Source organism: Lampetra planeri, chromosome 5 (assembly GCF_965212315.1).
Source record: "Lampetra planeri chromosome 5, kcLamPlan1.2.h2, whole genome shotgun sequence".
Taxonomy (NCBI): domain Eukaryota; kingdom Metazoa; phylum Chordata; class Hyperoartia; order Petromyzontiformes; family Petromyzontidae; genus Lampetra; species Lampetra planeri.
In genome coordinates this window covers 7,613,792-7,630,733 of record NC_136111.1, presented here as the reverse complement: position 1 = coordinate 7,630,733, position 16,942 = coordinate 7,613,792, and the positions used below count along the sequence as shown (strand labels likewise).

Sequence of the window (16,942 nt, the reverse complement as noted above, 5' to 3'; positions counted from 1 at the left end):
TCCGCTTTTACCCCAGGCTCACACTGGTGCGGGTGCCATTAAAAAGTTAATTACACCTGCAGTTTTGTTCACAGATCGCAGCCCAATGAGTGCTCACCAGCGCAGCCCAATGAGTGCTCACAAGCGCAGCCCAATTAGTGACCATGGGCCGGATAAATGCCCTCGGTGGGCGCATGTGGCCCGCGGGCCATAGTTTGAGGACCCCTGGCCTAAGGGGAGACCAACACGGCCGGGGGGCGTGATACGAGTCGGCCACCTCATCCCAGGTTCGCGTTCCGTGCCGGCCTTCACAAGTTGCTCCTGGCGAACAGCACTTGGGCCCCCAACAGCCTGCTACATGCTACGCACTACTGGTACAGGTGGTGCTGTGGTGGTGTTGGTGGATTTTTAGTTTCGCCTTTGTCTCACCACCCCCCGCCGCCTCGCCAGGTACGTGAGCGTGGCCTACCTGGGCGTGCGGAGCCGCGGGGAGGCCCCGTGCCGTCGCCGCCTGCGCTGGGCGCTGCTGTACGCGAGCGCCGACGCCAGCATGCTGCGCCTGCTGCTCGCGTTCCTGCAGAGCGCGCCGCAGCTCGTGCTGCAGCTGTGCGTCATGGTGCAGCGCAGCCGCGCCACCCTCGTGCCCGGTGAGTCGTCCATGTCGTCGGCGTCTCGCGACCGCCCTCCGTGAGCGGCGGTGCGCTGAGCGGGGAGGTGAGTGGGGAGGTGAGCGGGGAGGTGAGCCGTGGTGCGGTGAGCGGGGAGTTGAGTGAGATTGGTGAGCGGTCGTGCGGTGAGCGGGGAGTTGAGTGGGGAGGTGGTGCGGTGAGCGGGGAGTTGAGTGGGATTGGTGAGCGGTAGTGCGGTGAGCGGGGAGTTGGTTCGGTGAGTGGGGAAGTGAGCGGTCGTGCGGTGAGGTGGGAAGGTGAGTGTGGAGGTGGGTGCGGTGAGTGGGAAGGTGGGGAGGTGAGTTGAGGTGAGTGGTGGTGAGGTGAGTGAAAGACGATGTGAGGTGAGGATTGTTGTGGTGCCTCTGGTGGTGCTGGTGGTGGGATTGTTGTGGTGCCTCTGGTGGTGCTGGTGGTGGTGGTGGGATTGTTGTGGTGCCTCTGGTGGTGGTGGTGGTGGTGGGATTGTTGTGGTGTCTCTGGTGGAGACGGACGCCTCCTGTACTAAAAGCGTGGCGCTCGCTGGCTGCGTCGGGGCTCTGAGACGTTCCACGGGTGGCTGGGTGGTGGGGGGGGGCTCGCTGCTAGCCGGGGGCCCTCCCTTCAAATTGGCCGCTCGAGTGAAATCATTCCAATTCACACGTCCGCGCTATAATTACCACCGACGCGCCAGCCCGCACGCTCCCTGCACCCCACTCATCCAGACGCACCGCTACAGTCCGCCAGGGCCGTCCATATGTGTATGGGGGGGGGGGGTGGACAGTCGTTGTGTATGGGGGGGGGGGACTCGTTGTGTATGGGGGGGGGTGGACACTCGTGTATGATTGACCACCACACTAAGGCGAAGGTGGGGACAGCCAATTTCAAGGGCCGCAATGCATTGTGGTGGTGGTGGTGAACACGTGACGGCGGTGAGTCCTCCATCGACAACGTCACGAAGCAGTCCTCCAAGAGCTGCACGCGGCTCACAGGTTTGGACTTCTATGGTAAACTGTACTTGCATGGTAAATTGGTAAATTGGACTTGTATGGTGAACTGTACTTCCATGGTAAATTGCTAAATTGGACTTCCATGGTGAACTGTACTTCCACGGTGAACTGAGCATCCGTGGTGAACTGGACTCCCCTGTTGATCCCGCGCCCCCCAACCTTCCGACCCCCGCCCCTCCCCCGGCGCCACAGGGGTGTGCGTGTGCTCCTCGCTGGCCTCGCTCGCGTGGAGCGTCGCCGCCTACCACAAGACGCTGCGCGACTCCCGCGACGACAAGCGCCCGCTGGGCTACCGCGCCGCCGCCGCCGTCGCGCTCTGGCACCTGCTGACGGCGGCGTCGCGCGCCCTCGCCTTCGCGCTCTTCGCGTCCGTGTTCCAGCTCTACTTCGGCGTGTTCCTCGTCCTCCACTGGTGCCTCGTCACCTTCTGGGTGGTGCACGCCGGCACCGAGTTCTGCGCCTCCAAGTGGGAGGAGATCCTCTGCGACCTCGTCGCCGGCGTCGCCGGCACCTTCTGCTGGGTCAGCGTCAAGGGTGGCCCGTCGCGCTGCCGCCTGGCCGCGTTTCACGCGCTCGCGCTCGCCGAGAACGCCGCGCTCGCGCTGCTCTGGTGGTTCTACCGCGACCGGCGGCTCACCGACGCCTACGCCGCGCCGGCGCTCGCCATCGTCTTCGGCTCCTTCGCCGCGGGCCTCGGCTTCATGCTCGCCTACTACGGCTGCCTCCACCCGAGCCGGCCGTGCGCCGCCGGGCGCGCCGGTGACGCTGGCGAGAAGGGGAAGTGCGCCGCCGCGGCAGGCGACGACGGCGGCGTCGGGGAACCCGCGCGCGCCGACTGCTGCTTATGCTGCTGCAACGGCGGCGGCAGTGCCGGGGCGCGGACGGGGTCGTCCGCTTCGCCGGCGCCGGCGAACGGCTCGGCCGTGGGGGCGCCCAACCCCCGCGCCGCGCCGCAGACTCCCCAGTCCAACGCGTCGGCCCGAGCCGGCACGGGCGCCACCACGACGCCCGTGCTGACGCGGGCGGGCGGTGCCCCGCCCGCCGTCGGCCCCGCCGGTCTGGCCGGCGGGGCGGCGGGGCCGACGATGACGGCGTCGGGCCCTGCGCCGGAGCAGACGCTGCTGGTGCTGCTGGACACGTGCGGCAGCGCCGGCCCCATCTTCCAGGTGCGCGCCGCGTCTCGCCCGCCCTCCGCCTACTGGCCGGTGCTGCACGGCGCGAGCGGCGTCGGCGTCGGCATGGGCGCCGGCGGCGGCGTCAGCGTCAGCGGCGTCGGCGGCAGCGGAAGCCCCCACACGCCCTCGCGCCGGGCCGGGCACGGCGGGGGCCGCGGGCCCTCCCGGAGCGGCCCGGTGATCCGAATCGACATGCCGCGGCGGCGCTACCCAGCGTGGGACGCGCACGTCGTGGACCGCCGGCTGCGGCGCAGCATCCGCGTGCTGGAGAGGGCCACGCCGGGCGTGGTGGCCGTGCGCTACCAGGGCGACGCCGCGGCCTACGAGCTGGCCGAGTACGAGACCACGGTGTGACCGCGGCTCGCCGAGCACAGGGGCGGGCGGGCGAGGCCAGACCGGGGAGGGAGCGGAGGGGCAGTTTTGGGGTGTGCAGCGCGGGAGCCAATCGGGCGCGAGTATTCGCCAAATCCTTGCCCGTCAGTCCTTAAGCGACGAGCCCAACCGGCCCCCGAGCACCGTAGCTTGAGGAGCTCAATCCCCATCTCACTCGACGGCGAGCTGCCAATACAGCACGAGGCCTCTCACTAATTCCAAAACGCTAACCGCACTTAATCCAATCGAACTGCAGCACCTAAATCCTGACCGGCGAGTACAAACCAGCCGCAAGTACTCGCCGTAGCCCTAACGAATAAACCAAAAAAAAAATAGCACGAGCCATACCCCAAGCCGACCCAAGCAGCTCACAATGCACCCGTGCGAGCCCCTCCCCATGACCCTGGCAGCAGCGCGAGCCCCAACACCTGCGGCACTGAACTTTGAGGGCCCTTCTCATTTTCTTTTTAATTGTTCCGAGTTCACTTTGCTGTTGCCAGCGCTGTGAGTGGTCTGTGACGAAGAATGGTGGTCAGAACGGGGGGGGGGGGGGGGGAAGGGCAAGAGGGAACGACCTCCCGAATCTCAGTGGCTTGAGTTCGCCTTGGCCCGTGCTCTCATGAGTGCTGGATGGTGCTTACACGTTTCCCCCCCCCCACCTCCTTTTGTTGACTTCACACAAAGTGGAACATTCGAGCACGTCTCCCTGCTTCAAAGAGCAACGCGGCCGTGCTCGCCTCCATTTGGCGGCTCTGAGCCAGTGGTAACAATTCCACGTTTCTATGGCAGGGACAAGTCTACGCGTGGAACTACTGCTGTTTGGGTGCTCCGCAATGAGTGGTACCCGTTTTATGATCCCTGGGATGAATGATGATGATGATGGGTTTGAATATACCCAAGACCAGGATGTGGACTTGTGCGGTTTCGTTTGCGAGTCGTGTGCTCTGATGCTTTGACATGACACAACACGGCCTGGCTCGGTTTCGCCTTACGGATTTAGCGACTGTTGGGGCGAGTGCTGTTAGCGAGCGTCTGTTTAGGGCCAGTACGGCACCTGACCCTCCTGCGAGTGGCTGGTGGTCTGGCTGCAACCACACAGTAGGTACTGCTGACACCACACACACACACACACCACCATACACACCACACACATCACACCACCACACATCACACGCACATCACATACCACACATCACACACCACACATCACACGCACATCACATACCACACACATCACACCACCACACATCACACACCACACACATCACACACATCACACCACAACATAAATCACACACCACACACATTACACCACCGCACACACCACACACATACCACACATCACACACCACCATACACACCACACACATCACACCACCACACATCACACGCACATCACATACCACACATCACACACCACCATACACACCACACACATCACACCACCACACATCACACGCACATCACATACCACACATCACACACCACACATCACACGCACATCACATACCACACATCACACACCACACACATCACACACATCACACCACAACATAAATCACACACCACACACACACATCACACACCACACACATTACACCACCGCACACACCACACACATCACACACATCACACACCACAAACACTACACACACCACACACATCACACACCACAAACACTACACACACCACACACATCACACACACAACCAGCCACTTTCACTTTACCAATGTTGATGTCTATTCCCCATCATCAATTACTCATTTTAGGCTGAATCAACCTATAGTGGGGTAGGTCCGAGCCAGCTTCAAATGCCAATTGCGCACTGGGGGGTGATTGTGTGTGTGTGTGTCATTGCCGGGAATCGAACCCGGTGGTTTTAGGACTGGTGGTGAATTGTGCTCAGAAAGTATCGGAAACTAATTCCTACCCAGCCCCCTCCCTCGGTGTTCTTCATTGCAAGGCCACTGGGCCACTGGCGGCCCCTGGTGGCCTTTAGTGCGGCCCCCGACAGGACACGGACAGACGTGACAACGCTCCCTGCCCTTGCTGGCGGTGTGGTGGTGGCCCTCACTCTGACGATGTCTTATCCGCGAAAGTGGCCCCCTTCTGATGATTGTAGTGAAGAACACTGCCCGACCCTCTTCTGATGCACACCCAGCCCATCTGTCGGCGAGCGAGTTACCAATCAGCTGTTCGGTGCACGTAAATGCTGTTTAATTGGATCAAAACAATGTTCGGGGAAATGTATTTAATGGATAAAAGATTATACCTCTTTTAAAAAATGTAACTTACAACTCAATAGCGAGACGAACATTTGCATATCCCTAATTGTTTTTTTGGTTTCGTTTGTCATTTTAAATGATTACGCGTTGAAAATGCGTCGAGCGAGGACGCGGATAATTTACCGTAATGTGTTTCTCGTAAAGCGGAATCATTTCCACCCCACCCCCACCCCTTCTCGTACTTACTAATTTCGACGACTCTCTCAGGCCTTCTCTGCTTTAATGGAAAACTGCAGGGGCGTGCGGAGGCCTCGTCTCGCCGTCACGACTTGCGTCACAAGCGGTAAAGGTCACGTGGTTTCCGTTCGGGGGGGGGGGGCGGGGGGAGGACACGTTCACGTGGGCGACGATGCCTCGATTCGTTGACGGACGCCGAACGCTGCGATCACGACGCCGCGCTTGGATTCCGCGCGTACGAGATATCATTTGGGATGCACGAAAGGCTACGCGAGTGCGTTTACCTGTCTGGTTATTGGCACGACGACGACGCCGCCACACGAGACGCATGATACTGACGAGCCGGTACAAAGCGAGACACACCGTACGAACGAGACGGGACAAGCCGTGCGGGCGATACGACGAGGCAGTGCGAGCGACACAGTGGAAATGAGATGGACGCTACAAATCGGACAGATGACATGGTATGAACAATACAATGAAACGAGACAATACCAATGAGACATACAATACAAAAGGGACGAAATGGTACAAACGCGATAAACAATATATAATAGGTCCTACAATCGAATTGTCGATGCCGAATCATGACAACTCGACGAATCGCAGAGCTGCTTGAATTCATTGCACGCCAACTCTCAACTCGCTCTCTCCATCCAACCGGACACCCAGTGGCTTGAACACATTGAGGGATGTTGTTAAAGGACGTTGAGGCTGACACCAAATGGAACAACACCCACCGTGGCACACATTGCCAATCCCTCTGTCCTGAAGCTCGCATCCACGCGCCACGCTGGGACAAGCAATCGGTTGAGGGCCGGCCAAAGTCTTTACGGCTCAATTGTTTTCGTGGCACAAGCCAACTGAAGTTGACCCGCCCGAGTCGTCGGCCTGAGTTGGCCGAAATTTCTCCCCGGGGAAAACCCGAGTTGCTCGAGATCACCAAGTGCTGACTGTGAGGCCTTCACGGACACGCTTCTGGGCAAAACCGCCCACGTGCCGTGCCAGGCGCGCGGGACCGCGAGGCCTGAGAAGTTGCTACGTTCACGCCATAAATGTAGGCCCTCATTGATGTCGTCGACGGAACGCCGCTCTCCCCCCCCCCCGCATCCACCGTTCCCCACCCAGTTTTCAGTGGTAAAATCACCAAGGCGTTGTTGTTGTTGGTGGTGGTAGAAATATGCGTTTAGAGCAGTGGTTCTTAACTTAGGGTGCACGCACCCCCTGGGAGTAGTGCGAGATTCTCCTTTCTGGGGGTGCGATACATGGCCAGATTTTTGTTGTTAGAAGGTAAATCGTCGAAACACAAATTAAGCACGGTTACGTTAAGTAGAACTTACTTTACTCTTTGGTTCTTCCGGTCAAGTCAGGTAGGTGTAAAATAAATTCAATCACGACGTTTCGGGCGCAACACAAGCGTCCGTCATCAGGTGGGACAACCACAGCAAGAAACAATTGCTGAAATGGGCAAAAGGGCTGCCGTGACAAGAGGCTATATAGTGTTGCGCCCGAAACGTCGTGATTACATTTATTTAATTTATTTTATTTTATACCCACGTGACATTACCGAAAGAAGAAAAGAGTATGGATCCCTGCAGTCACGAAAACTTCGAATCTAGATAGAACTTACTTTGTCTCATCAAACCCCTATGTATTTATTAAGATTGTATTTTTTTTCGATTGAGAGCCAAAGGGGTGAAAGTCTGCAGTAAAGGTTAAAAACCACTGCTTTAGTGACTGTGGCTGCTATCAATGTCCACGTGATAAGCCACTTGGTTGACCTATCATTCGTGGCCTGGTCGCTTCTGAAAAACTGCTAATAGCCCAGTGGGATTTAGCTGGTAAAATACAAACTTAAAAAATAGTTTAGTTTCAACGCTGCATTTTCTGCTCATTTCATTTACGATAACTTTTGGTGGAGAAAAAAACGTAACTGTGTTTTTTTAAACGTGTTAAATAGTAGCGCCTTGCCTGTTTAATTGCGAATATGAGCGCACAACACCTCTGTGGATGTGCGAATGGTTCCTCGAACCTGCGGAAAAATCGTGGAGATTTGCGACTCCTGCCAGGCATTGGTGGAAATTTTCACTTTGCTGTTCGTTTTCCGCCAATGGAGAAGCGCGGCGCGGGGTTTGCTTCGGGCTGGGTGGGCGATGTGGGTTCGCGGACGTGTGGAGAGGTGCTCGGTGCAGAGAGGTCACTGAGATCTGAGACGTAGGTAGGGGTGGAGATTCATCGCCGACTGGGCTCACCACCACCACAATTCTCACCCCTCCAACCTACCACCACTCTCACCACTCACCCACTACCACTCACCACTCCCCCGACCACCATTCTCACCACTCTCACCACTCCCCACCGCTCTCTCCACTCTCACCACTCCCACCCACCATCACTCTCACCACTCCCCACCACTTTCACCACTCCCCACCACTCTCACCACTCCCCACCTCCACCATTACCACCACCACCTCCATCTCACTACTCTAATCCACTATCACTCCCCGCCACCACTCTCACCACTCCCCACCACCACCATTCTCACCACTTCAATCCACCACCACATTCACCACTCACCACCGCCATTATCGCCAGCACCATGACCACCATCCCCTCGTGTGCTGTGCCGGGCTTCATAAAGTGCTCCGATAACAGCCCTTGCCACAAAAGTTTGTTTAAAAGGCTATATGGGGGATCTTTATCTTTGCGCTCTATAACGTGCGCGGTAGGGAGATTTCGTTATTTTTCTTTTTACATTTTCAGCAACTAAACGCATCGGAAAGCGGTAACGAGTTACTGAATTCAGAAACCGATAACAATTTTTTTTTTGGGGGTGGGGAATAATTTTATATTCTTTACGAAGCGACGTCTACTCGGGAGTCCGAGAGAGCCACCCACTGTCCACACGTTGGTGACAGGCCCTCTCATTGATTTTGCCCCGATAAAATATGATGGCGGGACCGCGTTTTATATTTCAGCGCACGTGTGTGTGTGTGTGTACGTGGAGTCTTGTAAGACACCCGAACGCGACGATCGATGAACCCACAGACAGACAGACAAAGATTCCCCGTATAGCATGTGGCAGACTGCTGGGGCAAGTGCCGTTAGCCAGCACCTGTGTGAACTGTGCAGCCGCCACGAGTGGGTGGGTGGGTGGGTTAGTGGGTGGGTTAGTGGGTGGGTGGGTGGGTTAGTGGATGGGTGGGTGGGTTAGTGGGTGGGTGGGTGGGTTAGTGGGTGGGTGGGTTAGTGGGTGGGTGGGTGGGTTAGTGGGTGGGTGGGTTAGTGGGTGGGTGGGTTAGTGGGTGGGTGGGTGGGTTAGTGGGTGGGTGGCCAGCACCACGAGCCTGCCGCCGCCACCTTTTAGTCTTCCCCAGTGGCGATGTTCACACACACCGCACCAGGTACTCATTTGAGGCTGAGTCGACCTAGGGGAGGGCCCAGGACCGGTTCACATAATCGTCACTGGGTGTTGTCCGTGAGCTGGAATCGAACTCGGGTCGCCGGGTTGGTCGCGCAGTGCGCTAACCGCAGCGCCACCGCTCGCCCCGCGTTTTATATTTCAGCTCACGTGTGTACGTGGGGTCTTGTATACCAATGAGAGCGAGGAACCCGCGGAGAGACGCGCACATTGAGAGAGACGCACGGAGAGACTCAGACGCACTGACAGACAGGCACGCGCGCACACGGACACACGGAGACACACCTCCAGTTAGACAGACCCTACGACAGAGACCCACAGGCTGACTGACTGAATAATCCGGAGTGTGTTCGTGTGTGTGTTTGCACGGATGTTTGGGCACCTAGTCTCACACACACCGCACCAGGTACACACCGCACCAGGTACTCATTTGAGGCTGAGTCGACCTAGGGGAGGGCCAGGACCGTGGCGGGTTGGCGGCTGTTGCTGCACGCGTATAAGTGAGCGGTGGCACAGCGGTTAGCGCACTGCTACAAACCCCGAGATCTGGGTTTGGTTCCTGGACACGGTTCCCGATCAGCGGTTACCATCAGCGGCGAGTGATACATGAACAGTGGTCAGCACTGGGGAGACAAAGGCGGTCACGCGTGATGCTGGCCACAATGCTCACCCCATTGGTGCTCGCTCACAGGGCTTGTCCCACCAGCCTTGGTAGGCTATGTAGGGCATCTTTGTCTCTGTATGTATGTCCCCTCGTGTGCTGTGCCGGCCTGCATAGGTGCTCGATCGCAGCACTTGCCCCTACAGTCTGTTACAGGCTATACGGGGGATCTTTGTCTTTGTATGCGTGCGAGAACTGTCATGCATATTTGCAAGTGGCACATGCTGTCTGAACCTGTGACGAGCCTCTTCAAGGTCGACTCGGCCTCAAATGAGCACCTGACTAGCGGTGTAGAAAAAAAAAAACAAAGTCAGCACTTGGGAGAGACAAAGACGGCCGGGTGTGCTTGTCGCTAGCCCACACCAAGGCATCTCGTGCGCCGTGCAGACATCACTTGTCCCCACGCCACCCGCCCCCACTGCAGTCGAGAGGCTACACGGGGGGGAGGGGGGGTCAGAGAGTCGCTTTGGGGCCGTCCATAAATGACGTCACGCACCTAGGAAGCGGGGGTCAGACATTTGTGACGAGGGGGATGGGTTTGAGAAATGTGACGTCACATGAAAATGCGCAACTTTAAATAAATATAGACAATACGTTCTAGTTAATTAAATATACTTTTTAATAAATGCTTTCTCCTACAACATCAGAGTGCGTCGCCACAGCAAATACGCACTACAATGACGATAGTTTAAAGCGATTTGAAGCATGTTTTATTTGGGGGGGGGGGGACAGAGCTTTGTGACGTCATTTGAGGGGGGGTCTGACTTTTTGTGACGCCGTGTGACGAGGGGGGGGGGTCAAAAATCGTCCAAAATCGCGTGACGTCATTTATGGACGGCCCCTTTGAGTAATTCGCGTGAACTATTCAACGTCGAATTTCAATTTAAAGCTTTCGTAGAAGGGAATTAATAAAATAATAAAAAGAAAACATAATAAAATACAATTCTCACGACGTTTCGGACGCTGTCTTTCCGACAGCCCTGTTCTTCACCTGAGGACGGCTGCTTGCGTTGTGTCCGAAACGTCGTGAGAATTGTATTTATTATGTTTTATTATTTTATAATTTCCCTTCTACGTGACGACTTTACCGAAAGAACCAAGAAGATATTCAACGTCGCTAAATGATGCCAAAAGCGAAGAATTCAAAGACGGAGCCAACGACTCAAATGTTTTCGCTTTGTGTGGCCCATGAAGTTCCACGCGCGATCCCGTGTGTGTGCCTGTGTGTGTGTACATGCAATAAGTGCTCGCTAACAGCATTTGCCCCCGGCGGTGTGTTCAGGCTATAGGTGTGTGTGTGTGTTGGGGGGGGTGTATCTTTGTGTACATACAACCGCGTGCGTTGCATTTACGGCTGAGCGTATGCGTCACTGAAGACGGTGATCCGAGTTCAGCTCCCAGCCACGGCTGCGATCAAAGGACAAAGTTCGATGTGAGAATCTTGTCTCGGGATATCTCCCCAGTAGGTCGGCTCGGCCTCGAATGATTTATCTGGCGGCGGGGTGTGTGAACAGCATCAGCGCCGCGTGATACAAAGGCGGTCGTGTGTTTCTGGCCACCCACTCCCTCCGTGCGCCGTACCGGCCTTAATAGGTGCTCGCTAACAGCACTCGCCTCGACAGTCTCAATGACTATAGGGGGCATCTTTATCTTTGTGTGTGTGTGTGTACAGTATATATATAATGTAGTGAATGTATATATTGTAGTGAATCTTTGGAAGGTGCAAATGTTAAATCACAAATTAAATGCGGGTTCAACAACACCTTCAGCGATTACCGATTTCCTGTACATGATTTTCTTCTACAAGTAATTTAACGTAATATCATGTTGGGGGTTTCTTTTAAAATGTAATGGGATTACTTTGTGCTACGTACTCTTTTGTTTTAATTGACGGACACGAACTCGGTTTTTTGCCGTAGGGTAGTGGAATGAGGCTAAGCGATTATGAATCGATTATTATCGATTTTTTTTTTACATCACGATACGCGAATGAAATCGTTGTGGGGGTTTGTTTTTCTTGTTCGAATTGGTGCGCGTTGTACGCTACGGGGGCTCGTGTGAACACCCGCAGCCACGGGAGGCAATACCATTCACCGCGATGTTAGAGTTTATAATCAATTCTTGAATCGAATCGTTCGTTGGCTCAAAACGCAACACATTCGTCAATAACACCGCGGCCTTACAACAAAATAATAATGAATAGGCTGTCACCCTTCTTCATAGAACCATTGGCTGCTGCTGCTGTTTTGTTTCCCATTAACGCAGGCTGCCGACTCCACAATGCAATTTTCTATTCTGTTGTTGTTTGTGTAATCATTTCAAAGTGTTTATTTAATGCCACACGTAATGCACAAACACAGACAAATAATTATCAATCGGCACGTGCTACGTAGCCTGTAATGCGGTCACGCAATGGGAAGTGAGTGACAGAAGAGGGGGGGGGGGCTACTCACGTCTGCTTCGTGTCGGCTGATTGCAATAATGCCGTGTTGCTCTTCACACATCCGTGCTGTCACTCAACTAAACTAAACCATAAACTCGGCTGCGTAATATTTTGCCAGATAAGCTCTACTGTTATAGCTCATTTGCCAGAAGCGACCTGGCCACAAATAATGGCCCAACGAAGTGGCGGCTTACCATGTGGGAATTTATAGTAGCCAGATAAATCTAAACGCGTGGTGACGTTTATTCTAAATGTGGAGGGGAGAGAGGGGGGGAAACCGGAGGACCCGGAGAAAAATCCACGCGACCACGGGGAGAGAGACACCGCAAACTCCAAATATACAGCAGCAGGCGTCAGGGTCGGGATCGAACCCACGACCTCCTGCATAACAGGCGAGGGAGTTAACATCTCACCGTCCAGGTAGGGCTGACGAAATGTGAATGACGTTGTTGTTGTTTGACAACAGTGATTGTCTTACGCGGAGTGAAACACACTCCTGCCATGGTAATGTGGAATGTCCGCTCATTCATGAGCAGAAAGACACATGTTGAAGGGGCGAGGGCAGGAGTGGGGTGGGGGAGAGATTTGCTTTAGGTGACGACTTAACGAAGCGTCAATTAATCGATGTTAATATAGATCAAGGCTTTTTGAGACATGCGTCGGATTGCTTATAATGTTTTAGAACTTAGATTGCCCCCCCCCCCGTAACGTTGACTCAAGCGCAGCCTCCAGAGAAGCTGATACGTGCGCCGCGATGCTACGAGAGAATCGATTATTAGATTGAATCGGAACATTGATCCCGCGACAGTCAATTGAATTATATATATACACACAGTATATACACGCAGTATATATGTGTGTGAATCCATTCGGAAATCTCGCAGAGCGGCGCAACCCCCTCCGTGCTAGAGAATGGCCCGCGGAAGCGGCTGTGGCAGAGCTGCTTCCGAGATCACTTCAAAGGGGCATCCGACTAGGCCTCGGCAAGGTAAGGTAATTTACCCTTTTTACCGGGTAAAAGGGTAAAGGTCTCGACATGCCAAGGGGTAAGGTAGAGGGTAGGGTAAAGGTAGCGCGAAGATTTACCCGGTAAATACCCTGTTTACCGTAAACACCTTGCCTACCGCTCGCTAAAAGCTCCGTGGCGCAGTCCGTGGCCTCTATTTAAAATTGGAATCATCGAGAGTGTTCTATATGAATAAAGCGCTCTACCTAGCATTTACCTGTTATACACCTTGTTCATGTGTAGTACCCCAGTAATCACCCTGTAATCGGGTAATTTGTATGGGGTAAGGGTAAAAGGTAGGATAAAGGTAGGCTCGTTTTTACCTTTTACCTTACCTTGCCGAGGCCTACATGCGACACCTCCGCTTTTGAGACTGCGTGCGAACCGCTCGTGTTGAAGCGACGCCTTTGTGGTTTGACGAAGCTTTTAGGGACCAACGCGGCATCTCTCTGCGTTGCTCAGCTGACAGAGTGGCGGTTTCGTCGCGAGGTCGGGCTGCTGTGTAAGCGTGCCGTGGAAGAGTCCGCATACGAGGGATCAGGATTTTAGGGATTTTAACTTATCGGGCGGCTTTGCGGAAATTCCTCAGCAACTCCAAACGCCTGACGTTCACATCTCATCTCATCCATTCCAATTGCTCTGCTGCAGTCTAGCCAAGGGACCCTCCCCCCTACACCCCCAGTGGCAGCTGCCCCTGTGCGGTAGCCCAGGCATGCGAATGGACATTCGTCTCGCAGGTTCGGGGGACGGACGACGTTGCCGTTACGTTTTTTTTCCTTCGCCAGTTCAATAAACAAAACAATGTAGGAGAAATTGAACACGCGCTTGCTGTACCACACACCTGGCCACGTGACGAGTCCGATTGCTGGTCACGATTCCATTCAAGAATAGATTGTTGTTTTTATTTTTACTATTTTGTACCGCCCTGTGTAGTTTACATTTTGTTGTTCTTCTTCTCCTTCCTCTTCTCCTCCTCCTGCTGCCTCGTTTATATCGACTCGTTTGTATCGTTCTCCCAGCGTGAAGGCAAACACGCACGCACGTGCGAGGCCGTGAACACACCGCAAATACTCCAAGCGGCCACGTGCTCATCGATTGCACGTATCGTGAAGTGAAAATAATCGAGGGGGGGGGCTTAGTTTTTTCAGCCACTCGCAATTGCACGGGGGCTGAGCTTCGGAAAATATTTCCACGGGGAAAGGGTGGGGGGGAATTGTCGGTTAAGTGAGTTACGGTAAACACGCCATGATAACTGAATACCTGATGGAGTTGTGATAGAATGTAATCGATTAATCGTGACGTGCGTGCCAACGACACCCCTTCCCCACGCACTAATTATTAATTCTTCTTATAAATCTTGACTTAAAGTTGACTTAAAGCTTTCGTGACTGCAGGAATTCATATTCTTTGGGTCTTTCCGTAACATTAACATAGCCACCTTGGGGCACTCGCCGTGGAGGCGATCTTACATTGACATGCTAATTTTTACCTGGCAGCCCTTTGATTGGTAGAAAACCCACCACCGTCGCAGTCGCTGCCCACCACTTGCATTGCCATTGGCTGCTGACATTTGGGCTACGCTTGAGAGGGCTTCTTGGCGTGAATCTTTTTTACAAGTCTGCATTATTATTTTTTAAAGGGAGGTTATATCTTTTGACTGTTACTTAAAGAAAATATAGCATAGACGATGCACCGAGACGCACGCGCGCACGCGCGCACGTCTTGCACGCGTGTCTACACGCAGTGCATGTCAATCCACTGCTGGATGAGGGCCTCCACGCGCCGTGCGGAGCCGTGGGGGGGAGGGGGGAGTTATTTGACCGAATCAGAATCTTATCTTTATTCAGATTGGAGGAATATGATGAGCTTTGCAAAGCTCTTTTTCGCAGATGTCCAGCGGGATCGTGGTACAGCAACAACGTAGTCCAGCTGGGGCTGCCCCATGCTCCCCCATGGCTTTGTGGTTTGGTTGGTGTGCAGCCTCCCAAAGTGGTGCTCGATTGATCCGCCCTCCTCCTCCTCCTCGATGATGATGATTATGGGAATCGCGGGACGGTTGTGATGGCGTGTTTTCTGTTTGTTTGTCATCGTGATTTATTTTCGTCTGTACAATTCGATTGAATCTTGTGGAAATTCCACATGCACACGCGGTTGTCCATTTCATCCCTCCTGAACGGGGCAGTCGCCAATGACTCCCGAACAGGCGGTGGGTACAGCCTCACTAAGTGGTGCTGATTTTATCCACCCTGCAGAAACGATGACGATGATGATTATGATGCTGATGATGAATTATTTGTCCTCAAAATGAAGACGCTCAACTGTAATGTAACTTTCATCGGCTTGTGCTTGTGCCGGGCGCCCGGTTTTACAAAAAAAAAACATTGCAGCCACGTGTCATCCACCGCATGAAGAAGGACTCTCCACGCCGTGCCGGCCATGCAGGTCGTTGCATGACCATACTTCACCACGCTGGTCAGTGCGGGTTGGTGAAGTGGGTGGGCGAGAATAGAACTCAGCGGGCTAACCACTGCGCCACAGCTCCACCTCTTACAAGCAGCACACAGTCCTAGACATCAGTATAAAGTAATGTGTACCGCATCTCTCGATGTACCTCGGGTACGTTTACAGCAACAGGGTCAAGTATATTTAATATGGAGAAAAAAATGTACAACATCGGACTGTTAAATCTGAACTTTCACTCGAACCCACGACTCGAGCTCGACTCCACGTGGTACAGAGCCAACTGCCCCATCCACTTTTGCGGGAGATGAAATCCTTCCCAAGCCGTCCGCTTTGTTTGATCATTCTAGTCCCGAACTCGGGGCAGCGCGGGTTGGTGAAGGCGGCGGCGGCGGGGGGGGGGCATAGACGTGTAGAGTACAACAATTGATTTCGCTGCACTGCCCTCTGCTGCCCACAAATTAGCCACGACGGAAGGAGCACTGGGGATGCATATGGGACGTGGGCAACACGTGTTTGTGTGCTGCACACCGCACAAATAAATACATGAGATAAAAACATCGCGTAATATACCGAGACTTGAATAATCGGCTTGAATGGTTAAAAGGAACGAATAATTTGGTGATGATGCTGCTGCTGTTGCGTTGGCAGTGGCGCACAAGCACGGTTCGCAACAACTCACTCAAACGCATTCGACAATAACACTGCGGCCTTAAAGGGGAAATCTACGACAGTCGAAGTTTTGGGGGCAACGGCCCCTCATTGCCTGAAACGTCGCCTATTATACACACGCATACATTTATCGCCTTTTATGGCAGTGTTATTCACGAATGCGTTGAAATAAATGGCGGGTGTAGTAGGGGGGGTGGGGGTGAGGCAGAATCACGTGTTTGTTGGAGACTATATCCTCCTCCGTTGGGTTCTTGGCAAAAAGCGCGTCGATATCTCCGATCACGAGTTTCTCGCTGTGAGTTCGTGCGTTTCTTTTTTTTTTGTTGTCGTTGAAATGTGTGATGAATCCGGCTCCACGCGTTCAAATGCGACCGACGACGAACGGATTGCCGTATTTTTCGGGCGCGACACGCGGCGTCGTTCGAGAACGGACGCCCGCGACGTCGTGTCCATGCGTCGCCCGCGAGCATCGTGGCCGCACCGATCAAGTGCTGGAGGGGGATCGCCAACGACTAAAAGCGCCGAACACTTCCGTTGCTAATATGAGGGCGCTCAGTCACTTGATGTCACTGAAATGGACCTCTTGCAGTCGCAGAAGTAACTGAGGTGTGCGTCTTACTAAAGTTATTCGAA

General features: G+C 54.2%; 1 protein-coding gene across 1 annotated transcript in view; it reads left to right on the top strand.

Annotated features, from left to right (window-relative positions):
* LOC144718767 (XK-related protein 6-like) overlaps nt 1-3,165 on the top strand; it is a 47,762-nt gene extending 44,597 nt beyond the window's left edge. The window contains exons 2-3 of the mRNA XM_078594292.1: nt 430-626; nt 1,829-3,165. Of these exons, the coding sequence (XP_078450418.1) occupies nt 430-626; nt 1,829-3,165 (1,534 nt within the window). The remainder of the gene's footprint in view (nt 1-429; nt 627-1,828) is intronic.
* Nucleotides 3,166-16,942: the final 13,777 nt, after the last annotated feature.